The 26,159-nt window shown below is 50.0% G+C and overlaps 1 protein-coding gene across 3 annotated transcripts in view; it reads right to left on the bottom strand.

The window, feature by feature from the left end:
• mmp17a (matrix metallopeptidase 17a) overlaps positions 1-26,159 on the bottom strand; it is a 229,172-nt gene that overhangs the window by 139,047 nt on the left and 63,966 nt on the right. For all 3 annotated transcript variants that reach the window (XM_059994592.1, XM_059994593.1, XM_059994594.1), the window contains exons 2-3: positions 9,418-9,550; positions 6,768-6,897 (exon numbers count right to left, since the gene is read on the bottom strand). In XM_059994592.1, the coding sequence (XP_059850575.1) occupies positions 6,768-6,897; positions 9,418-9,550 (263 nt within the window). The remainder of the gene's footprint in view (positions 1-6,767; positions 6,898-9,417; positions 9,551-26,159) is intronic.

The following is a 26,159-nucleotide window of genomic DNA, read 5'->3' as shown; positions in this document are numbered from 1 at the left end:
AAGGAAAGGGGCAAAAGCCAAAATGAGAAGGTGGAGTGTGAAGCTGGCAGGTGAAAGGTGAGATCGGGTGAGGGGGAAAGTGGGTGGATAGGGCAGTGGGGGAATGAAGTAAGAAGCTGGGAGATGATTGGACAAAGAGGTAAAGGGCTGAAGAAGAAAGGAGCAGATAGGTGAGGACAGTAGTGGACCTTGAGGGGAAGAGGAGGGTGAGGGGCACCAGAGGGGCAGGTGAGCAGAAGTGAAGGGGTGGGGAGGAGGTGGAAAAAGATAGAAGTTGGGGGCGGGGGAATGATCAGAAGTCAGAGAAGTCGATGTTCAGCCTCCACGAGACTTTGCAGTGGAGCAGTGAGTGGTTAACGTGATAACAGAAGTAGTGTGTTCCGCTCTGCTCTCTCCAAGCGCAGATGAGAAATGTCAGTGGTTCAGAAACCAACGTTTGCATTAGGATTTAAATCTCAATAACAGACTGTGTGTGTGTGTTCTGGCTGAAAGTGGTTCTGCCCTCACAGTTCATTGGTCAGAGGGCACGTGGCTAGTGACTAGTGGCTCTGTCCAGCGACGTGACTGAACAAAATAGATCAGAGTACAGGCCCTTCGGCCCATGAGGTTGTGCTGACCTTTTAACCTACACCGAGATCAGTCTAACCGTCCCTCCCCCAAACGCCTCAATTCTTCTATCATCACGTTGGTGACGGAAGCTTGACCCACTCTGATATTTATTTTCTGTAGAGATACCGGATGGAACAGGCCCTTCCGGCCCACAGAGCCTCACCACCCGGTAACGCACCGATTTAACCCGAGCCCAATCACCAGACAGCTTACACCGATCGATGAACCTACTAACCGGCACACCTTTGGACTGTGAGAGGAAACCACCCACTCATGAGAAGGAATGTACAAACTTGCTTACAGATGACTTTGGAAAAGAATTCTGAACTCCGACACCCTGAGCTGTCATAGCGTCATATTAACATTATGCTACCGTGGGGAGGAGAGCTTTGGATGAATTGGTTTTCAGAAAGCAGAAGAGTGATTATAGCCCTGTTAGGGTGTATTATGCAGTCAGGGTATATCGTAAATATTAATTTCAGCAACCAGCCTTCAGAACTGAATATGGATTGTAGATTGAATTCAAAATGCAGCTTGGAAGAGTAAATTACAGACCAGGTGACATCCAATTGATGTGAGATGTCTGCATATGCATGAATGCAATCAACACCCATGAATGCATGAATAAGACTCAGGTTACATCCACACTAGACCGGATAATTTTGAAAACGCTGGTTTCGTGTAAAAACGATAGGCGTCCATACTATGTATTTTTTAAAATATCTCTGTCCACATTGAAACAGATATTTTGGCGAATCTCCTCCTACTGCGCATGCGCAGGACACATCTCCAGAAAACAAGCGACATGTTGTGTCTGTGAAAGACGGTGCGCATTTGTTCAGTTACAGGCTAGAAAAACTTAAATGATGGGTAGCTGTTGGCTCTCGCGCAGGAGGACTTAAAAGTAAAAAAAAACACAAATGCTGGAGCGTATGGAGGCAACCGCCAGGGAGTTCACGGACAGTTTGACCCGGCTGACAACAAACATTGAAAAACTGACTAACTCTGTTGCAATAATAAAGCACCTTGTTAAATGTATAAAACATGCCTGCATCAGTGTTATCTTGTATTTCCATACAATGTTACATTGGGCTGTTACACATCTATTGTCAGAGAAGTACTTGCATAAATAGGTAAACCACCTTCATACAAGCAAGGACAGAAAACAGGGCAAAGTGAGTATACTTATTTATTCAGTAAGTTATGGGTCAAAGTATTTGGTGAGTACATTTCTAACTCTTCTGGCTTCAGTCTCGTTGCCGTCTGTTCTGAAATTGTTAGGTTGTGTGGGGGGTTGTGTTCAGGAAAACAATGAAATGGCAAGCTGCCGTCTGACAGCGTTTTCATATTTCTCCGGTTAACCCGTCCACACTGATCTGCCCAAGCAGTATTTTCAAAATTACACACCCTGGACAGTGATTCTGAAAAGCTCCGGTTTCGGATGATGAAAACGCCGTTTTAGTGTGGACGAAGGGTAAAAACGAAGGAAAAAAGCTTCAGTTACGGATTTATCCGGTGCAGTGTGGACGTAGCCTCAGAGACCACAGTAATTAACACTTATTTTGTGTTAGTGGGAAGCTCCAAGCATTTGAAAATTGCACGTAACATTATGAGGGTCTTGTAACGATAAATGTAGTCCTGTTATCTTTGTTCTTTAACATATCAAAACATGTTGTAAAGTTGGATCAGAGAGTCTCTCCCTCTTGTTCTCGACACCAAAGGCTGTCAGCTTATGTGAGTCCCAAATAAGAGACCATAGGACCCTGGTCAGACCCCACTTGGAGTACTGTGCTCAGTTCTGGTTGCCTCACTACAGGAAGGATGTGGAAACCATAGAAAGGGTGCAGAGGAGATTTACAAGGATGTTGCCTGGATTGGGGAGCATGCCTTATGAGAATAGGTTGAGTGAACTCGGCCTTTTCTCCTTGGAGTGACGGAGGATGAGAGGTGACCTGATAAGAGGTGTATAAGATAACGAGAGGCATTGATTATGTAGATAATCAGAGGCTTTTTCCCAGGGCTGAAATGGCTAGCATGAGAGGACACAGTTTTAAGGTGCTTGGAAGTAGGAACAGAGGAAATGTCAGGGGTAAGTTTTTTTACACAGAGAGTGGTGAGAGTGTGAAATGGGCTGCCGGCGATGGTGGTGGAGGTGGATACGATAGGGTCTTTTAAGTGACTCCTGGATGGCTACGTGGAGCTTAGAAAATAGAGGGCTATGGGTAAGCCTGGGTAGTTCTAAGGTAAGGACATATTCGGCACAGCTTTGTGGGCTGAAGGGCCTGTATTGTGCTATATGTTTTCTATGGTTCTATGACCATAAGACAAGGGAGCAACTGAGGCCATTTGGGCCATCAAGTCTGCTCCGCCATTTCATCATGCCTAATCGATCACGTCAGGCTGCAGCTCGATGACCTTTGACTCTGTGGGAGAATGGGGAGGTGATAGACAGGAGCTACGGGGAGGTAGTCATCTCTAGGTTGCAGGAAACAGGTAACTGGGGGACTGTCAGGAGAAGGAGGGGAATGCACAGCCAGTGCAGAGTACACCTGTGGCCCTTCCCCTCTATAATAGGTATACAATTTAGATACTACTGAGGGGGAATGACCTACCGGGGGAAGATACAGCCACCGGGTCTCTGGCACCGAGTCTCGTGCTGTGGCTCAGAAGAGCAGAGAGGTGACGAGGAATGCAGTTTTGGTCAGAGATTCCGTAGTCAGAGGAACAGAGATGAGGTTCTGTGGGTGTGATAGAGACATCTGACGGTACGTTGCCTCCCTGGTGACAGGACCAGAATGTCTCGGATCAGGTCCATGGCATTCTCAAGGGCGAGGGTGAGCAGCCAGATGTCTTGGTTCAAACTGGCACCGGTGACATGGGCAGACAAGGTGAGGAGGTCCTGAAGAGATACTTTGGGGAGCTAGGTTGAAAGCTGAGAAACAGGACCTCCTGGTGAGGCCGAATTTGGAGTATTGTGAGCTGTTTTGGTCACCGAATTGCAGGAAGGATAAGGTTGAAAGAGTGCAGAGAAGGTTTACAAGGATGTTGCCAGGACTTGAGAAACTGAGTTACAGAAAAAGGTTGAATAGGTTAGGACTTTATTCCCTGGGGCATAGAAGAATGAGGGGAGATTTGATAGAGGTATATAAAATTATGATGGGTATAGATAGAGAGAATGCAAGCAGGTTCTTTCCACTGGAGCTAGGGGAGAAAAGAACCAGAGGACATGGGTTAAGGGTGAAGGGGGAAAAGTTTAAAGGGAACATTAGTGGGGGGCTTCTTCACGCAGAGAGTGGTGGGAGAGTGGGATGAGCTGCCAGATGAAGTGGTAAATGTTGGCTCACTTTTGACATTTAAGAAAAACTTGGGACAGGTACATGGATGAGAGGGGTGTGGAAGGATATGGTCTAGGTGCAGGTCAGTGGGACTAGGCAGAAAAATGGTTCAGCACAGCCAAGAAGGGCCAAAAGGCCTGTTTCTGTGCTGTAATGTTCTATGGTAGTAATCTCTGGATTGCTGCCTGTGCCACATACCAGTGAGGGTTAGAGTTGGAGGATTTGCAGGTGAATGTGTGGCTGAGAAAATGGTGCAAGGGGCAGGGGTTCAGATTTATGGATCACTGGGATCTCTTCTGGGGAAGGTATGACCTGTACAAAAGGGAGGGGTAACACCTCAACCGAGGGGGTCCAAAATCCTTGAGGGCAGGTTACCCTAGAATTGTTCGGGTGGGTTTAAACTAATTTGGCAGGGGGATGGAAACTAGACTGATAGTGCTGAAGATGAGGTAGCTGGTCTACAAACAGAGGCGATCTGTAGTGAGACTCCGAGCGAGGAGAGGCCGATGACAGGGCAATATTGCCGTCAACAGGATGAGTTGCAACGTAAAAGGTGGACAAATCGAAAAGGGTGAATACAGGACTGAAGGTGTCGTATCTGAAAGTGCACGTATAAGGTTGATGAACTTGCAGCAGAGTTACAGATTGGCAGGTTTGATGTTGTAGACATCGCTGATTCGTGGCTGAAATAAGATTATCGCTGGGAGATTAATGTCCAAGGACACACATCATAATGAAAGGACAGGCATCAAGGCAGAGGGGGTGACATGGCTCTGTTAGTAAAAAATGAAACTAAATTATTAGAAAGGGGTGACAGAGGGTTGGAAGGTGGTGAATCATTGTGGATGGAGCAAAGGAACTGCAAGGGTAAAAAGACCCTTATGGGAGTTGTATACAGATGCCCAAACACCTGTAAGGATGTGCTCCACAAATTACAACGGGAGATGGAAAATGCATGACAGAAAAGCAATGTTACAATAGTCACGGGGGATTTCAATAACCAGGTAGATGAGGAAAACAAGGTTAGTGCTGGATTCCAGGAGGGGGAATTTCTCGAGTGCCTACAAGATGGGTTTTTAGAGCAGCTCATGGTTGAGCCCACTAGGGGATCAGCTGTTCTGGATTGGGTGCTGTGCAATGAACCAGAGGGGTTAGAGAGCTTAAGGTGAAAGAACCCTTAGGGGTAAGTGATTATAATATGATCAAATTCACCCTGAAATTTGAGAAGGAGAAGCTGAAGTCAGATGCTTCAGCATTACAGTGGAGTAAAGGGAATTACAGAGGCATGAGAGAGGAGTTGGCCAAATTGATTGGAAAAGGACACTGGCAGGGACAATGGCAGAGCAGCAATGGCTGGAATTTCTGGAAGCAATTCAGAAGGCGCAGGATAGATACATCCCAAAGAGCATGAAGTACTCTAAAGACAAAATGACACTACCTTGGCTAACAAGAGAAGTCAAACCTAACATAAAAGCCAAAGAGAGGGCATATAATAGAGCAAAAATTAGTGGGACATGAGGGGATTGGGAAGCTTTTAAAAACCAACAGAATGTAGCTAAAAAGTCAGTAAGAAGGTAAAGATGGAATACAAAAGTAAGCTAGCCAATAATATTAAAGAGGATTCCAAAAATTGCTTCAGATACATCAAATATAGAAGAGAGGCGAAAGCGGGTATCGGACCGCTGGAAAGTGATCCTGGAGAGGCAGTAATGGGGGACAAGGAAATGGTGGATGAACCGAATAAGTATTTTGTATCAGTCTTCACTGTGGAAGACACTAGCAGTGTGGTGGAAGTTCCAGGTGTCAGGGGTCATGAATTGTGTGAAGTTGCCATTGCTAGGGAGGAGGTTCTTGGAAAACCGATAGGTATGAAACTAGATAAGGAACCTGGATAAGATAGTGTACATTGTAGGATTCTGAAAGAGGTGGCCAAAGAGATTGTGGAGGCATTAGTAATGGTCTCTAATGAATCAATGGATTCTGGAATGGTTCCAGAAGACAAGAAGATTGCAAATGTCATTCCCAGAAGGGAGAGAGCCAGAAGAAAGGAATTTATAGGCCAGTTAGTCTGACCTCAGTGGTTGGGAAGATGTTGGAGTAAATTTGGAGTCAGGGATGTGGCTTCAGGGTACTTGGAAGCACATGATAAAATATGCTGTAATCAGCATGGTTTCCTGAGGGGAAAACCTTGCCTGACAAATCTGTTGGAATTCTTTGAAGAAATAATGAGCTGGATAGACAAAAGAGAATTGGTTGATGTGTGCATTTGGGTTTTCAACAGGCCTTTGACTAGAAGTGCCTCACATGAGGCTGCTTAACAAGCTACGAGCTCATGGCGTCACAGGAAAGATTCAAGCATGGATAAAGCAGTGGCTGACTGGCAGGAGGCAAAGAGCCTTTCCTGGTTGGCTGCCAGTGACTAGTTGTGTTCCACAGGGGTCAGTGTTGGGGCTTTCTTTTTACGTTACCTATCAAAGACTTGGTTGATGGATGGATGGCTTTGTTGCAAAGTTTGCAGATGATGTGAAGATAGGTGGAGGGGCAGGTCGTTTTGAGGAAGTAGAGAGGCTACAGAAGGATTGAGACAGATTAAAAATGGCAGATGGAATACAATGTGGGGAAGTGTCGAGCACTTCAGTAGAAGAAATGAAAGAGTGACTATTTTCTAAATGGAGACAAACTACACAAAAACCTGAGGATCAGTTGGACTTTATTGTATCTACCAGCTGCATCCCTCCAGTGACATTGTTCACATTACGAGTCATACGCTACCATGGCGCCCAATACCCTCACTACCAGGTGGACAGAGTGGTTCATCGTTACCTCCAGGACAGATTTCTTTTATTCCACTTGGCCCCGATCTGAACGTCTCTTTTCCTGCTGCCCCCCTCCACGCCGGAGATGTCAGGCAGGGAACAGCGCGGGGTCTTCATCAGCAACTGCGTGGCCTCATCTACGGTTCAAATAGGTCACAGGTCGCCTCATCACAAAGGACAGAACAGATAGGGTGAAGTCACGGTGCCCGCGGCCAGTTCCCGCTCACCGAATCGCATTCATTCCCCGCAAACCCCATCAACCCTCTCCGCAATGAATTCAGCGATGAACAGGAAGGGGTAGAGCTGAGTTTCAACCAGGCAAGCTTCTCAGGGGATCAGCATAAGCCAGGAGAAATGAGGAAATGGGAGATGGAAAAACGAGGTGAAACAAGAAATGACACACCAATATTCAAAATATTCTAAAACACTATAGGTTTATATTCAAACACAAGATATTCTGCAGATGCTGGAGATCCAGACCGAAATATACACAGCAGGTCAGGCAGCATCTACGGAAGGAATAAACAATCCGGATGAAAGGTCTCAGCCCAAAATGTCGACGTTTATTTCCCTCCATAGATGATGCCTGACCTGCTGAGTTCCTCCAGCATTTTGTGTGTGTTAATCTTGATTATATTCTTCTTGGTTCAAATTATTAAAGCCCAAAGTTCTGAGTAAATTTTATTATTAAGGTGGTCTGTTGGTCAGGAAGAGAAGGATCCAGGTGCAAAGGGAGGTGTTGAGTTCCAGATGGCGATGAGTTTGCTCTGAGTTATAATATTTTTCAAAGTTCAAAGCAGATTTTACTATCAAAGTACATAAATGATACCATATACAACCCCCAAAGTTCATTTTCCTGTGGGGATACTCAGCAAATCTATAGAATAGTAACTATAACAGGATCAATGAAAGATCAGCCAGAGTGCAGAAGACAACAAACTGTGCAAATGTAAATATAAATAAATAGCAATAAATAACGAGAACATAAGATAAAGAGTCCTTAAAGTGAGATCATTGGTTGTGGGAACACTCAAATGATGAGGCAAGTGAGTGTGGTTATCCCCTTTTGTTCAGGAACCTGATGGTTGAGGGGCTGTAACTGTTCGTGAACCTGGTGGTGTGAGACCTGAGGTTCCTGTACCTCCTTCCTGATGGCAGCAGAAAAGAGAGCAGGTCCTGGGTGGTGGGGGTCTCTAATGATGGATGCTGCTTTTCTGCGACAACATTTCGCGTTGATGTACTCAGTACCCCTGATGTACTGGGCCATGTCCGCTACACTTTGTAGGATTTTCTGTTCGATGGCATTGGTGTTTCTACACTAGGCTGTGATGCATACTTTGATATTAAATGTGCTTTGAACTTTGGACAACACGCGCAAAATGCTGGAGGAACTGAGCGGAGCAGGCAGCATCTCTGGAAAAGAGACAGTCAGCGTTTCGGGCTGAGAGTCTTCAACATGACTGCAGAAAAAAAGGTGAGGAGTCAGAGTTAGAAGGTGGGGGAGGGAAGAAAGGAACACAAGGTGATGGGTGAAAGTAGGGTGGGGGTGTGAAGTAAAGAGCTGGGATGTTGATGGGTGAAAGAGATACAGGGCGGAGAAGGGGGAATCTGATAGGAGGGAACAGAAAGCCATGGAAGAAAGAAGGGGGGTGATGGGCAGGGAAGGGAGTAAGGTGAGAGAGGGAAATGGCAATGAGGAATGGTGATGGTGAAGTGGGGCATGACGTTCATGCCATCAGGTTGGAAGCTACCCAAATGGAATATAAGGTGTTTCTCCTCCAGTCTGAGTGGGACCTCAATACAACAGTAGAGGCCGTGGACTGTCACGTCAGAATGGGAATAGGAAGTAGAATTGAAGTGGGTGGCCACTGGCGGATGGAGTGTACCATAGATGCTGTCGAAGTGGTCTCCCAATCTACGTCGGGTCTCACCAATATACAGGAGGCCACACTGGGAGCACCGGATACAGTGGATGGCCCCAGCAGACTCACAGGTGGAATGTCTGGGGCCCTGAATGGTGGTGAGGGGGGAGGTGTAAGGGCAGGTGAAGCACTTGTTCCACTTACAAGGATAAGTGCCAGGAGGGAGGTCGGTGGGGTGGGATGAATGGATGATGGAGTCGTGCTGGGAGCGATCCCTGCGGAAAGCAGGGAGTGGGGCGGGGGAGGGAAGGGTGTTCTTGGTGGTGGGATCCCATTGGAGATGGCGGAAGTTATGGAGAATTACATGCTGGGCACGGATGCTTGCAGGATGTAAGGGTCTCGGCCTGAAACGTTGTCTGTACTCTTTACCATAGATGCTGCCCGAGTTCCTCCAGCATTTTGTGTGTGCTGACAGGATTTCCAGCATCTGCAGATTCTCTCTTGTTTGTGATTGAACTTTGAACAACACATAATTTCTTGTCATCTGTAAATTTACTGATCAAGCCCGGTACATTTGTACAAAATCATTCCTGTAAATGACGAATGACAAGAGTCCGAACACTGATCCCTATGGTACACCACTACCATTGGCCTCCATCCTGAGAAGCAATCTTCAAACCTCTACTCTCTGCTTCCTACTTCTGAGCCACATTTGAACCCATCGAGCAATCTCTCCCTGGACCTGACCGTCCACTCCAGCCAGTATTAATTCCGTTTCAAATTTGTGGCACCTACCGATTACTCCACTGATCTCAAGTCCAGCAAACTTCTGCATGGCTTTAATGGCTTCAGTGAGTGCCTCCTGGATTTGAAGTTGTCCGGTTAAGGGGTCTGCTGGGGGCAAGTATCCAAATTTGGTCAACCACTCCTGTGGAAGAAAAGAGGCCAGCAATGTAACACAGTGGAATTCCAACCTTCAGTTCCTCTCCTGTGTGAAGTAGCAACTGAAACGTACCTTTGACAGTTAAACTCTAGTCCCCTGTCTAGCTGCTGACACCTACGTCACATAAATAAAATAAAAACCATAATATCATTCAAGATGTCAGAATTATCTAACATTCATTTAGAGTAATTGAAAAGTACAGAATAGAAACATGCATTCGGCCCATCTAGTCCATGCTGAACCACTGAAACAGTCTACTCCCAAAGAGCTGGGCCTGCAGTGTAGCCCTCTTTTAGATGAGTTCATCTGGATTCATTCAACATGCACGGCGAGTCGGTGGTAAGGGAAGCAAATGCTATGATGGCATTGATTTCGAGTGGACTAGGAAGCACGCTGACTGTGTGGGTTTTTTCCAAGTGCTCCGGTTTCCTTCCACAGTCCAAAGACCATAAGACCATAAGTCACAGGAGCAGAATTAGCTCGTTTGGCCCACTGCGTCTGCTCCGCCATTTCATCATGGCCGAACCATTTCCCTCTCAGCCCCAATCTCCTGCCTTCTCCCTGTATCCCTTCATACCCTGACCAATCAAGAATCTATCAACGTACGTTCAGACTTGGTAGGTTAATTGGTCATTTAAAAAAAAACTTGTCCCGTGATTAGGCTAGGATTAAATCCGGGGGTTGCAGAGCAGCACAGATCAAAGTGCCCGTAAGGACCTATTCCGCACTGCATCTCAATAAATAAATAAATATCTGAGGATTTACAAGGGATTGGGCAGACCGCACTTGGAGTATTATGAGCAGCTTTGGGCCCCTTGTCTAAAAAAGGGATGTGCTGGCATTGGAGAGGGTCCAGAGGAGGTTCACAAGGATGATTTCAGGAATGAAAAGGTTAACTATGAGGAGTATTTGATGGCTTTGGGCCTGTACTTGCTGGAGTGTAGAAAATTGTTGGTGGGGGGGAAGAATCGCACTGAAACCTATCAAATGTTGAAAGGCCTCAAGACAGTGGACATGGAGAGGATGTTTCGTTAGGTGGGGAGTCCAAGATGAGAGGGCACAGCCTCAGAACAGAGGGATGTCCATTTAGGACGGAGATAAGGAGGAATTTCTTTAGCCAGAGAGTAATGGAAAGATGTAAAAGTGCAAAATCAGTATCAGCTCAGCACTTACATCGATCCAATCCTGGTGGCCATCCAGGTTGGGAATCTAGGTGCCGAGTCGATTTGGAAAGGTCAAGTACAGTTTCGGACTGGCGGCACAGCCTAGGCCCAGAACATATCGCTGCGGCAGGGCGTAGGCCCAGAGCGTATCGCCATGGCAGGGGCAGGGCCCACAGTGTATCGCTATGGCAGGGCGTAGGCCCAGAGCGTAACGCTGCGGTAGGGAGTAGGCCCAGAGCATATCGCCGCGGCAGGGCCCAGAGCGTATCTCCGCAGCAGGGTGTAGGCCCGGAGCGTATCGCCACGGCAGGGCCCGGGCCCAGAGCGTATCACTGTGGCAGGGCGTAGGCCCAGAGTGTATAGCCATGGCAGGGCCCGGATCCAGAGCGTATAGCCGTGGCAGGGTGTAGGCCCAGAGCGTATCGCCACGGCAGGGCATAGGCCCAGAGCGTATCGCCGTGGCAGGGCCTGGGCCCAGAGCGTATTGCCATGGCAGGGCGTACGCCCAGGGCATATCGTTGTGGCAGGGCCTGGGCCCAGAGAGTTTCACCACAACAGGGCCTGGGTCCTAGTGCGTGGCACGATCTGGTGTTTGGACGATTAAAACATCAGACCAGGTAGACTGGAGAGGCAGGGTGCTGGGACCGGAGGCAAAGGTTGGGCCGATATCCCTCAGCCTCCCACGACGCTCTCTCCTCTCTCTGTGGCACTCAGGCTGCAAAATTGCTCTAGCTGCCACGCGCTTCGTGTCTACGAGCTTTGCCGTGGTTCGCTCCACTGTACAATGAGCTGCTCCGTCTGCTCCGGGATTCGGGTACGAGGACTCAAGTTGGTTCGGAATGCTGTTGCTTCTATTGTTTGCATGATTTGTGTTTGCTTTTCTCTTCCTCTGTGCATTAGGTGTTTTATTAATTGGGTTCTTTCAGCTTTCTTGCTGCCTGTAAGCAGTTGAATCTCAAGGTTGTATAATTTATATGTTTTCATAATAAATGCACTTTGAACCTTTGAATTTCTTATCACAGACGGCTGTGGAGGCCAACCAGTCATTGGGTATATTTAAAGCGGACGTTGTTAGACTCCTGAGTAGTCAGGGCATCAAAGGTTACGGTGAGAAGGCAGGGAAGTGGGGTTGAGAGAGATAATAAATCAGCCATGATAGAGCGGGGGAGCAGACTCGACGGGCTGAATGGCCTCATTCAGCTCCTGCGTCTTATGGTCTTCATCGGCAGTGTGGAGGAAAACTGCTGATAAAATCCAAATATTTCATTAACCACCATTAACCTCTCATTAGAGCAGAGAGCTCAGGAAGTGGGAATGCTAATAGGATATCAGGTTTATTATCACCACCGCAGCAGGACAGGAAGAGCAGAAAGAGCCAACTGTTCATTTCCCTCCATAGACACTGCCTGACCTGCTGAGTTCCTCCGGCATTTTGTGTGTGTGCTGATCTGGATTTCCAGCACCTGCAGAATCTCTTGATTTTATTTCATGAAACTCAGCAGCAGTGCAGGGCGATACATAAAAATTATAGACAGACAACAAGAATAAGGATAGATGTAAAAACAGTGCAACAAGAGAGGAAAACAATGAGATAGAGTTCATGGACCATAAAGAAATCAGACGGCAGAGGGGAAGAAGCTGTCTTGAATCACTGAGTGTGTGTCTTCAGGCTCCTGTACCTCCTCCCTGATGGCAGAGGGGAAGAAGCTGTTCCTGAATCATTGTGTGTGTGTCTTCAGGCTCCTGTACCACCTCCCTGATGGCAGAGGGGAAGAAGCTGTTCCTGAATCGTTGAGTGTGTGTCTTCAGGCTCCTGTACCTCCTCCCTGATGGCAGAGGGGAAGAAGCTGTTCCTGAATCGTTGAGTGTGTGTCTTCAGGCTCCTGTACCTCCTCCCTGACGGCAGAGGGGAAGAAGCTGTCTTGAATCACTGAGTGCGTGTCTTCAGGCTCCTGTACCTCCTCCCTGATGGTAGAGGGGAAGAAGCTGTTCCTGAATCATTGAGAGTGTGTCTTCAGGCTCCTGTACCTCCTCCCTGACGGCAGAGGGGAAGAAGCTGTTCCTGAATCACTGAGTGTGTGCCTTCAGACTCCTGTACCTCCTCCCTGACGGCAGAGGGGAAGAAGCTGTTCCTGAATCACTGAGTGTGTGTCTTCAGGCTCCTGTACCACCTCCCTGATGCCAGAGGGGAAGAAGCTGTTCCTGAATCGCTGAGTGTGTGTCTTCAGGCTCCTGTACCTCCTCCCTGATGGCAGAGGGGAAGAAGCTGTTCCTGAATCACTGAGTGCGTGTCTTCAGGCTCCTGTACCTCTTCCCTGATGGCAGATGGGAAGAAGCTGTTCCTGAATCACTGAGTGTGTGTCTTCAGGCTCCTGTACCTCCTCCCTGATGGCAGAGGGGAAGAAGCTGTTCCTGAATCATTGAGTGTGTGTCTTCAGGCTCCTGTACCTATTCCATGATGGTAACGTTGAGAAGAGGGCATGTCCCAGATAGTGAGGGTCCCTCATAATGGTTGCTGGCTTTTTGAGGCTTTGCTGTTTGAGCATCAGGGGAAGGCTAGTGCCTATGATGGAGCTGACTGAGTTTACAACTTACTGCAACTTTTTCCGATCCTCTGCATTCGCCCCTCCATACCAGACAGTGATACAGCCAGTTAGAATGCTCCTCACACTACGTCCATAGAAATTGGTTAGAGTATTTGGAGATGTATCAAATCTCCTCAACGGCTCAATAAAATATAGAAGAAGGCATGCGTTCTTCATAATCACATCAGTATGCTGGGCCAGGATAGATCTTCAGTGATGTTGACACTCAAGAACCTAAAACTGCTCACCCTTTCCACTGCTGATCCCTCGATGAGGACTGGTGTGTGTTTTTGCTTGGTTTCCCCTTCCTGAAGCCCACAACTAATGCCTTGGTCCTATGGACTCACTTTCAAGGGGTCTTCATCTCGTGTTCTCGATATTTATTGCTGATTTATTTATGACTATTATTTCTTCCTTTTTGTATTTGCACAGCTTGTTGTCTCTGCACTCTGTGCGAACAGTCCAGTTGGAGGGTCCCTCAAAGATTCGGCCATTAGATATAGGAGCAGAATTAGGCCATTTGGCCCATCGAGTCTGATCTGCCATTTCAACATGGCTGATCGATTCTCCCTCTCAGCCCCAATCTCCTGCCTTCTCCCCGTAGCCCTTCATCCCTTGACTAATCAAGGATCTATCAACCTCTGCCTTAAACATACCCAATGACTCAGCTTCACAACTGCCTGTGGAAATGATTTCCACCGATTCACCATTCTCTGACTAAAGAAATTCCTCCTCATTTCCATTCTAAAAGGATGCTCCTATATTTTGAGGCTGTGTCCTCTGTTCTCAGACTCTCCAACCACAGGAAACATCCTCTCCACATCCACTCTATCTGTGTCCTCTGGTCCTAGACTCCCCCACCATGGGAAACATCCTCTCCACATCCACTCTATCTGTGTCCTCTGGTCCTAGACTCCCCCACCACAGGAAACATCCTCTCCACATCCACTCTATCTGTGTCCTCTGGTCCTAGACTCCCTCACTATAGGAAACATCCTCTCCACATCCACTCTATCTGTGTCCTCTGGTCCTAGACTCCCCCACCATAGGAAACATCCTCTCCACATCCACTCTATCTGTGTCCTCTGGTCCTAGACTCCCCCACTATAGGAAACAACCTCTCCACATCCACTCTATCTGTGTCCTCTGGTCCTAGACACCCCCACCATAGGAAACATCCTCTCCACATCCACTCTATCTGTGTCCTCTGGTCCTAGACTCCCTCACCACAGGAAACATCCTGTCCACATCCACTCTATCTGTGTCCTCTGGTCCTAGACTCCCCCACTATAGGAAACATCCTCTCCACATCCACTCTATCTGTGTCCTCTGGTCCTAGACTCCCCCACTATAGGAAACATCCTCTCCACATCCACTCTATCTGTGTCCTCTGGTCCTAGACACCCCCACTATAGGAAACATCCTCTCCACATCCACTCTATCTGTGTCCTCTGGTCCTAGACTCCCGCACCATAGGAAACATCCTCTCCACATCCACTCTATCTGTGTCCTCTGTTCTTAGACTCTCCAACCACAGGAAACATCCTCTCCACATCCACTCTATCTGTGTCCTCTGGTCCTAGACTCCCGCACCATAGGAAACATCCTCTCCACATCCACTCTATCTGTGTCCTCTGTTCTTAGACTCTCCAACCACAGGAAACATCCTCTCCACATCCACTCTAAGGTCTTTCAATATTTGATAGGTTTCAATGAGGTCATCTCTCATTCTTCTGAATTCCAGCAAGTACAGGCCCAGAGCCATCAAACACTCCTCATATGACGAGCCTTTCAATCCCAGAATCATTTTTGTGAACCTCCTTTGAATCCTCTCCAATGACAGCATGGTTCCTGTTATTATTCTGTAGACTTGCCCCACAGGAAAATGAATCTCAGGGTTGTATATGGTGGCATATACATACTTTGATGATAATTTTACTTTGAACTTTGATGTTGAGTGCAAAGGTTTTGATGCAACTTAACCAGCCGGTGCATCTCACTCACGTACCCCGCTCACCCTCGATATATCCCACAATCAGGAGAGGCACCTGCTCTAGCCTGCTGGCGCCCGGCTACGGTGGAGACTGCAAGGTGGCCAAGAACATCTCAGAGTCATACAGCTCGGAAACCGTCACTTTGGCCCAACTCATCCCTTCTGAACCCAAGGTACCCCGAACGAGGGTGAACTTTAATCGACGCTGCACAGGAAAGCAGAGTGCACCAGAGCAACAGACAAAATGCTGGAGGATCTCAGCTTCTGTGGTGGGAAACGGGAGCATTGGCAGCTCAGATTGAGACCCGTCATCTGGACTGAGAGAGTAGCCTGTGTACAAAACAAGTGAGACAAGGGAAGCAAGAACTCCAGGGTGGATCCAGGTGAGGAGGGTGATAGGGAGATGGAGGAGGGGATAGTGAGGGAGGCTGGGAGGTGATGGGTGGATCCAGGTGAGGAGGGTGATAGGGAGATGGAGGAGGGGATAGTGAGGGAGGCTGGGAGGTGATGGGTGGATCCAGGTGAGGAGGGTGATAGGGAGATGGAGGAGGGGATAGTGAGGGAGGCTGGGAGGTGATGGGTGGATCCAGGTGAGGAGGGTGATAGGGAGATGGAGGAGGGGATAGTGAGGGAGGCTGGGAGGTGATGGGTGGATCCAGGTGAGGAGGGTGATAGGGAGATGGAGGAGGGGATAGTGAGGGAGGCTGGGAGGTGATGGGTGGATCCAGGTGAGGAGGGTGATAGGGAGATGGAGGAGGGGATAGTGAGGGAGGCTGGGAGGTGATGGGTGGATCCAGGTGAGGAGGGTGATAGGGAGATGGAGGAGGGGATAGTGAGGGAGGCTGGGAGGTGATGGGTGGATCCAGGTGAGGAGGGTGATAGGGAGATGGAGGAGGGGATAGTGAGGGAGGCTGGGAGGTGATGGGTGGATCCAGGTGAGGAGGGTGATAGGGAGATGGAGGAGGGGATAGTGAGGGAGGCTGGGAGGTGATGGGTGGATCCAGGTGAGGAGGGTGATAGGGAGATGGAGGAGGGGATAGTGAGGGAGGCTGGGAGGTGATGGGTGGATCCAGGTGAGGAGGGTGATAGGGAGATGGAGGAGGGGATAGTGAGGGAGGCTGGGAGGTGATGGGTGGATCCAGGTGAGGAGGGTGATAGGGAGATGGAGGAGGGGATAGTGAGGGAGGCTGGGAGGTGATGGGTGGATCCAGGTGAGGAGGGTGATAGGGAGATGGAGGAGGGGATAGTGAGGGAGGCTGGGAGGTGATGGGTGGATCCAGGTGAGGAGGGTGATAGGGAGATGGAGGAGGGGATAGTGAGGGAGGCTGGGAGGTGATGGGTGGATCCAGGTGAGGAGGGTGATAGGGAGGTGATAGTGAGGGAGGTGATGGGTGGATTCAAGTGAAGAGGGTGATAGGAAGATGGAGGAGGGAGAGTGGGAATAGTGAGGGAGGTGATGGGTGGATTCAAGTGAAGAGGGTGATAGGAAGATGGAGGAGGGAGAGTGGGAATAGTGAGGGAGGCTGGGAGGTGATGGGTGGATTCAAGTGAAGAGGGTGATAGGAAGATGGAGGAGGGAGAGTGGGAATAGTGAGGGAGGCTGGGAGGTGTTGGGTGGATTCGAGTGAAGAGGGTGATAGGAAGATGGAGGAGGGAGAGTGGGAATAGTGAGGGAGGCTGGGAGGTGATGGGTGGATTCGAGTGAAGAGGGTGATAGGAAGATGGAGGAGGGAGAGTGGGAATAGTGACAGAGGCTGGGAGGTGATGAGTGGATCTGGGTGAGGAGGGATGGTAGGCAGATGGAGGAGGGAGAGTGGGAATAGTGACAGAGGCTGGGAGGTGATGGGTGGATCCAGGTGAGGAGGGATGGTAGGCAGATGGAGGAGGGAGAGTGGGAATAGTGAGGGAGGCTGGGAGGTGATGGGTGGATCCGGGTGAGGAGGGTGATAGGAAGATGGAGGAGGATAGAGTGGGAATAGTGAGGGAGGCTGGGAGGTGATGGGTGGATCCAGGTGAGGAGGGATGGTAGGCAGATGGAGGAGGGAGAGTGGGAATAGTGAGGGAGGCTGGGAGGTGATGGGTGGATCCAGGTGAGGAGGGTGATAGGAAGATGGAGGAGGATAGAGTGGGAATAGTGAGGGAGGCTGGGAGGTGATGGGTGGATCCAGGTGAGGAGGGATGGTAGGCAGATGGAGGAGGGAGAGTGGGAATAGTGAGGGAGGCTGGGAGGTGATGGGTGGATCCAGGTGAGGAGGGATGGTAGGCAGATGGAGGAGGGAGAGTGGGAATAGTGAGGGAGGCTGGGAGGTGATGGGTGGATCCAGGTGAGGAGGGATGGTAGGCAGATGGAGGAGGGAGAGTGGGAATAGTGAGGGAGGCTGGGAGGTGATGGGTGGATCCGGGTGAGGAGGGATGGTAGGCAGATGGAGGAGGATAGTGGGAATAGTGAGGGAGGCTGGGAGGTGATGGGTGGATCCGGGTGAGGAGGGTGATAGGAAGATGGAGGAGGATAGTGGGAATAGTGAGGGAGGCTGGGAGGTGATGGGTGGATCCAGGTGAGGAGGGATGGTAGGCAGATGGAGGAGGGAGAGTGGGAATAGTGAGGGAGGCTGGGAGGTGATGGGTGGATCCAGGTGAGGAGGGTGATAGGGAGATGGAGGAGGGGATAGTGAGGGAGGCTGGGAGGTGATGGGTGGATCCAGGTGAGGAGGGTGATAGGGAGGTGATAGTGAGGGAGATGGGTGGATTCAAGTGAAGAGGGTGATAGGAAGATGGAGGAGGGAGAGTGGGAATAGTGAGGGAGGTGATGGGTGGATTCAAGTGAAGAGGGTGATAGGAAGATGGAGGAGGGAGAGTGGGAATAGTGAGGGAGGCTGGGAGGTGATGGGTGGATTCAAGTGAAGAGGGTGATAGGAAGATGGAGGAGGGAGAGTGGGAATAGTGAGGGAGGCTGGGAGGTGTTGGGTGGATTCGAGTGAAGAGGGTGATAGGAAGATGGAGGAGGGAGAGTGGGAATAGTGAGGGAGGCTGGGAGGTGATGGGTGGATTCGAGTGAAGAGGGTGATAGGAAGATGGAGGAGGGAGAGTGGGAATAGTGACAGAGGCTGGGAGGTGATGAGTGGATCTGGGTGAGGAGGGATGGTAGGCAGATGGAGGAGGGAGAGTGGGAATAGTGACAGAGGCTGGGAGGTGATGAGTGGATCTGGGTGAGGAGGGATGGTAGGCAGATGGAGGAGGGAGAGTGGGAATAGTGAGGGAGGCTGGGAGGTGATGGGTGGATCCAGGTGAGGAGGGATGGTAGGCAGATGGAGGAGGGAGAGTGGGAATAGTGAGGGAGGCTGGGAGGTGATGTGTGGATCCGGGTGAGGAGGGATGGTAGGCAGATGGAGGAGGATAGTGGGAATAGTGAGGGAGGCTGGGAGGTGATGGGTGGATCCAGGTGAGGAGGGTGATAGGAAGATGGAGGAGGATAGAGTGGGAATAGTGAGGGAGGCTGGGAGGTGATGGGTGGATCCGGGTGAGGAGGGATGGTAGGCAGATGGAGGAGGATAGTGGGAATAGTGAGGGAGGCTGGGAGGTGATGGGTGGATTCAAGTGAGGAGGGTGATAGGAAGATGGAGGAGGATAGTGGGAATAGTGAGGGAGGCTGGGAGGTGATGGGTGGATCCAGGTGAGGAGGGTGATAGGAAGATGGAGGAGGATAGTGGGAATAGTGAGGGAGGCTGGGAGGTGATGGGTGGATCCAGGTGAGGAGGGATGGTAGGCAGATGGAGGAGGGAGAGTGGGAACAGTGAGGGAGGCTGGGAGGTGATGGGTGGATTCAAGTGAGGTGGGTGATAGGAAGATGGAGGAGGATAGTGGGAACAGTGAGGGAGGCTGGGAGGTGATGGGTGGATTCAAGTGAGGAGGGTGATAGGAAGATGGAGGAGGGATAGTGGGAATAGTGAGGGAGGCTGGGAGGTGATGGGTGGATTCAAGTGAGGAGGGTGATAGGAAGATGGAGGAGGGAGAGTGGGAATAGTGAGGGAGGCTGGGAGGTGATGGGTGGATTCAAGTGAGGAGGGTGATAGGAAGATGGAGGAGGGAGAGTGGGAATAGTGAGGGAGGCTGGGAGGTGATGGGTGGATTCAAGTGAGGAGGGTGATAGGAAGATGGAGGAGGATAGTGGGAATAGTGAGGGAGGCTGGGAGGTGATGGGTGGATCCAGGTGAGGAGGGATGGTAGGCAGATGGAGGAGGGAGAGTGGGAATAGTGAGGGAGGCTGGGAGGTGATGGGTGGATCCAGGTGAGGAGGGTGATAGGAAGATGGAGGAGGATAGTGGGAATAGTGAGGGAGGCTGGGAGGTGATGGGTGGATTCAAGTGAGGAGGGTGATAGGAAGATGGAGGAGGATAGTGGGAATAGTGAGGGAGGCTGGGAGGTGATGGGTGGATCCAGGTGAGGAGGGTGATAGGAAGATGGAGGAGGATAGTGGGAATAGTGAGGGAGGCTGGGAGGTGATGGGTGGATTCAAGTGAGGAGGGTGATAGGAAGATGGAGGAGGATAGTGGGAATAGTGAGGGAGGCTGGGAGGTGATGGGTGGATTCAAGTGAGGAGGGTGATAGGAAGATGGAGGAGGATAGTGGGAATAGTGAGGGAGGCTGGGAGGTGATGGGTGGATTCAAGTGAGGAGGGTGATAGGAAGATGGAGGAGGATAGAGTGGGAATAGTGAGGGAGGCTGGGAGGTGATGGGTGGATTCAAGTGAGGAGGGTGATAGGAAGATGGAGGAGGATAGTGGGAATAGTGAGGGAGGCTGGGAGGTGATGGGTGGATTCAAGTGAGGAGGGTGATAGGAAGATGGAGGAGGATAGAGTGGGAATAGTGAGGGAGGCTGGGAGGTGATGGGTGGATCCAGGTGAGGAGGGATGGTAGGCAGATGGAGGAGGGAGAGTGGGAATAGTGAGGGAGGCTGGGAGGTGATGGGTGGATTCAAGTGAGGAGGGTGATAGGAAGATGGAGGAGGATAGTGGGAATAGTGAGGGAGGCTGGGAGGTGATGGGTGGATCCGGGTGAGGAGGGATGGTAGGCAGATGGAGGAGGGAGAGTGGGAATAGTGAGGGAGGCTGGGAGGTGATGGGTGGATCCAGGTGAGGAGGGATGGTAGGCAGATGGAGGAGGGAGAGTGGGAATAGTGAGGGAGGCTGGGAGGTGATGGGTGGATCCAGGTGAGGAGGGATGGTAGGCAGATGGAGGAGGGAGAGTGGGAATAGTGAGGGAGGCTGGGAGGTGATGGGTGGATCCAGGTGAGGAGGGATGGTAGGCAGATGGAGGAGGGAGAGTGGGAATAGTGAGGGAGGCTGGGAGGTGATGGGTGGATTCAAGTGAGGAGGGTGGTAGGAAGATGGAGGAGGATAGTGGGAATAGTGAGGGAGGCTGGGAGGTGATGGGTGGAGGTGACAAAGGGCTGCAAATGGTGGGATCTGAAGAGCGACAGATGGAGGGATAGCAGGCCGAGCCTTTTTCCTGAAACTGAAGAGTTAACCGGGCTCTTTTCCTCCATTGTGAATGATTTATTTGCGTCCTTACTGGCCACCGTTCGGCAGAGATGAATGTACACACGGGGGGGGGGGGGCAATTTCTCTACCTCACGATCGTGCCACTTTTAATTAAAGTAAGTCCATATTCTGAAAGAGTAAGTGACGGTGAGATGGTTCTTTCGTCCTGAGCCCCAGACAACTCCTCTTCCTGCGAGACTGCCTGCACGATGCCAACATTACTGGCTCAGAAGTGGCGACTCCGAGAGATGCTTTCCTACGGGATTCTGATCATTTGGGAGAAGCGTCCGGTAGGGCCACTGGGATAAGCCAGCGAGACTCATTTACAGAGTGGGCTTGGGGCAGGTCTACGGTAATTAAACTGGACAGTGCAGGCTTGTGGCCTTGAAGGGCCAAATAAAAATGTATAGACATTAAGACCAGAAGATATAGGAGCTGAGTAAGGCCATTTGGCCCATCGAGTCTGCTCTATATTTCACCGTGGCTGATCCATTTCCCTCTCAGCCCCAATCTCCTGCCTTCCTTCTCCCAGTAATATTTCATGCCTGACTAATCAAGGATTTATCAACCTCTGCCTTAAATATACTTAAAGGCCTAGTCTCCACAGCTGCCTGTGGCAACAAATTCCATATATTCCCACTCCCTGGCTAAAGGAATTCCTCCTCATCTCCCTTCTAACTCCCAATTCTCTTTGCACCTCACATTTCTTAATTCTCTTCATTTAGAAAACAGTCTACCCTTTTATTGCTTCTACCAAAGTGTATGTCCATATACTTCCTGATACTGTCTTCCATCTGCTACTTCCTTACCCATTCTCCTCATCTGCTGAAGAACTTCCGCAGCCTCTTTAATATGCTCACCAGTTTCAGGATGAGGTGTAGTGTAGCTCATTACGCCTGTTGTAGGAGGGAGATTTTCTCTTTTAAAGCTAAATTTTACATTAACCACCGTGTTGGTGTGATCTCGCAAACAAGGGCGCAGGATAGTGATCGCCCTTCCCTGCCTCACCATTTCCACTTAACCTACCGACCCGTCTCTGCAGAAGCTCCGCACCTTCCTGTAATGCAGGGAGCGAGCTGGAGGGCTCCTGGCGTGGGTTCACCCCTCCTATTGGTGAGACCGTACTCCATGACGTCCAAACTCTACCTGGGTGAGATGACAGCACGGTATTTCAGCGCCAGTGACCCGGTTCAATTCCATCGCTGTCTGTGAGGAGTTTGTACGTTCTCCCCATCACCACAGGTTTCCTCCGGGTGCTCTGGTTTCCTCCCACAGTCCTTTGCAAAGTCTCAGGCTCGTATATCACTAGGGTGCTTAAGATTTTTGCAAGGTACTGCAGTAATTTTATGTATTGCACTGTACAGCTGCCACAAAAAAAAACCCAGCGATTTCAGGACATATGTGAGTGATGATAAACCTGATTCTGATCTGGGTCTCTATTGTGGACTGAGAGTGGGAAGGGGGCAGGGAGAGGGGAATCATGGTTGGGGAAAGGGGAAGGGAGAGGGGAGGGAGTGGGAAGCACCAGACACATTCTGTAATGATCAATAAACTAATTGTTCGGAATCAAATGACCTTGCCTGTTGTCTCAGGGCTGGGTGTGTCTGCATTGGACCCATGCCACCCTCCCCCACTGCCCTGGCACTCCTCTGCCCCCTGCCCCACACCCCTCCCATGTGGTGCTCCACCCTTGCCATTCCCACCATCCTTTGTTTCCGCCAAATTTCCAAACTTGTTCTCCGCTCCACATTGACAATTACAGTCCTGTGCAAAAGTCTTAGGCACTCCAGCTATATATACGTGCCTGAGACTTTTGCACAGCGTTGTACGAATGACAAATAAAACTGAACTTTAAAATGTCTTTATTCACAAAGGAGGACCAATGTTCATTCTGAGTCACAAGCAAACTGCTGGAGAAACTCGGGGGTTCAGGCTGCATCTACGAGAGGAAAGGAACCATAACTGTCCTGGTTTGAAACCCTGCCTCATGGTCAGTACCTGACCATCACGGACACTGCAATGACCATCACAGACACTGCCTGACCTTCACAGATGCTGCCTGACCATCATGGATGCTGCAATGACCATCACGGACGCTGCCTGACCATCACTGACACTGTCTAACCATCATGGACACTGCCTGACCATCACGGACACTGCAATGACCATCACGGACGCTGCCTGACCATCACTGACACTGTCTAACCATCACGGACGCTGCCTGACCATCACGGACACTGCCTGACCATCACGGACGCTGCCTGACCATCACGGACACTGCCTGACCATCACGGACACTGCCTGACCATCACGGACGCTGCCTGACCATCACTGACACTGTCTAACCATCATGGACGCTGCCTGACCATCACGGACACTGCCTGACCATCACGGACGCTGCCTGACCATCACAGACACTGCCTGACCATCACGGACACTGCCTGACCATCACGGACGCTGCCTGACCATCGCGGACACTGTCTAACCATCATGGACACTGCCTGACCATCACGGACACTGCAATGACCATCACGGACACTGCCTGACCATCACAGATGTTGCAATGACCATCACGGACTCTGCCTGACCATCACAGACGTCGCAATGACCATCACGGATGCTGCCTGGCCCTCTGGAGTTCCTCCAGCAGACTGCGGCTCCAGATTTGAGCGTCTGCCGTTCCCTGTGTCTTCAGCCTACACCCCCCCCCCCCCCCCCCATCAGACAGACACTCCTGCACAGGGAGCAGCTCAGTGCTGGGGCCTTCGGGTCCGATGTACAGATCTCACATTCAGTGCGGCAACAGGAACCAGGAGAAAGGGCTGTTCTTTGAAATATCGTCGTTCCGCCCAAAGCAATTTAATCATTGCCCTCTTTAAAATGATCCACATCTGGCATCCTCCAGGCCTATATGAGAGCAATTTATTTTCAGGTTCAATTATTAAATTACTGATCTCCTTGGGAGTACAACCGCAGTCACAGAAGGGAGCCTGTGAAAGCCAGACTGGCTGGCGACAGATAGGCAGGCTGGGGGAGGGGAGAGGCAGATGGGTGACTAGCCGGTGGTCGGGCTGTCAACGTATAATTCATAAGACCCAGGAGCTGATTTAGGCCATTCAGCCCATCAAGTCTGCCCCGCCATTCCATCATGGCTGATTTATTTTCCCTCTCAACCCCATTCTCCTGCCTTCTCCCTGTAACCTTTGACACCCTGACTAATCAAGAACCCATCAACTTCGGCTTTAAATACGTCCACCAACCTGGCCTCCAGGGCAGTCTGTGGAGAACTGCACACATTCACCATCCTTTGGCTCTCATCTCTGTTCTAAAGGGACGTCCTTCTAGTTTGAGGCTGTGCCCTCAGGTCCCAGATTCCCCCAGTAACGGAAACATCCTTGTCACATCCACTCTATCGCTACCTTTCAATCCTGATTTTCTGTGGCACCTGTCACCCACTCGGGTCATCCAAAACCAATCTGTAACCAATGAAGCTCACGGGAACGAGACAGACTGAGGGTCAAGTGCTGACACAACGACTGCAAGGTCCACATCAGCAAGACCAAGGAATCGACCACAGCCCCAGCTCCACACATAGCGGAGTGAAATATCACGGAGCATGCCTACAGCCTCGGCCTCAGTTGAGTGAAGAGTGGAGTGAGCATCGAGGGGCAGTGAGCAGAACCGGCCCAACCCTCGCCTCAGGCCCGGCACCTTGCCTTTTCAATCCATTGGGCCCACCACTTCAATTGTACAAACGTCACATCACTTCTCGCTCTGGGAACCCAGCCCTGTGACATCGACACAGTCTGCACCCCGCCACCATGTTTCAGCCAGTACCTAACCTTTCCAAACTGGTCTGGTGCTTAATTAATCAAACCTCGCTCTCGGTTTAGGTGGATAGATCCTGAAACTGTCTCTCCCACGCTCCAACTTTTCTCCACTCGGCATGCCCTGTCCCCGATTCCAGCTCCATCTCGAACATGCCTCCACGTCCCTTTGACTTCTCCTCCCACATGCCTGGACTCAGCCTTGCTTTTGCTCGCCTCTTCATTTCTTACAGTCGTCGTCTACCATAATTTTCCGCAGAAAAAGTGGTACGGATAAAGTATTTAGCTGTATTTCTTGATCTTGTATCCTTGGAATGTTGTACAACACTTTACGGTCAATAGATCTAACTCAGGGTGTGGCCCATGTTGTAAGAAACTCTGCATTCATTTTCTGCACAGCAAACTCTCACTAACAAGATCAAGCTTAATTATCATTCAACCACACATGAATATAGCCAAATGAAACAGCATTCTTCTGGGACCAAGGTGCCAGAACACATTACCTACTACACCCAGCACAAATAGTTTGGTTTTAGAAAAAAAACATATAGTTAGAAAAATTTATATAGCCCAAGACCCTAAGCAGCATGACTGTAGCTTGTCCTGGTCCAGCTTGTTCTTTCACTGGGTGAACACCGGAGGGCAGGACCGATGGGAGGGGTGAGCCCCAACCCAGTGCGGATTCCAGCGTGACCAGCAGAGGCTCCCCCACACTGCCTGTAGAGTGTGATAAAAGCCAGATAATCCAATTTCCAGTGTCTTCTGAGGGATGTTGTTCAGAACTCAAGAACAGAAGAAAACATGAGCAGGTTAGGTCACTTGCCCCATCATTCTGCTTCTTCCAGAACAGAGCACAAGAGGGCATAATTTTAAGGTAATTGGAGGAAGGTGAAGGATGGAGGCGTCACAGAGGTAATTTTTTGCTTTCTTTTTGCACTACTGAGTTTATAATATACACTCCTGTACCTAATAAAGTGGCCACTGAGTTTGTGTTCATGGTCTTCAGCTGCTGTAACCCGTCCACTTCAAGGTTCCAGGTGTTCTGCATTCAGAGATACTCTCCTGCACACCACTCTTGTAATGCATGATTATTCGAGTTACTGTCAGCTTGAACCAGTCTGGCCATTTTCCATTAACCCTTCTCATTCTCGCCCACTGAACTACCACTCACCAATCTCTGCAAACTCTAGAGAGCTGTGCATGAAAATCTTGGGAGATCAGCAGCTTATGAGATACTCAAACCACCCCATCTGGCACCGACAATCATTCGAAGGTCAAAGTAACTGCAAATTCAAATGAATGCATACAGTATACAACCTGAAATTCTTACTCTTCACAGACATCCACCAACCGGGGGAAAACGCCAAAGAATGAATGACAGAAGCATCAGAGCCCCAAGGGACCTCCCACCCCCACGGACTAGCAACAGCAGAAGCTCAGATCACATTTCTTCCTCATTCTGAGAACCAACCAAACCCCTTGACCATGT

The sequence above is a fragment of the Hypanus sabinus genome, chromosome 18, assembly GCF_030144855.1.
Source record: "Hypanus sabinus isolate sHypSab1 chromosome 18, sHypSab1.hap1, whole genome shotgun sequence".
In the NCBI taxonomy this organism is placed as follows: Eukaryota; Metazoa; Chordata; class Chondrichthyes; order Myliobatiformes; family Dasyatidae; genus Hypanus; species Hypanus sabinus.
Note: the sequence above shows the minus strand (reverse complement) of the source record. Positions and strands in the feature narration are given on the sequence as shown.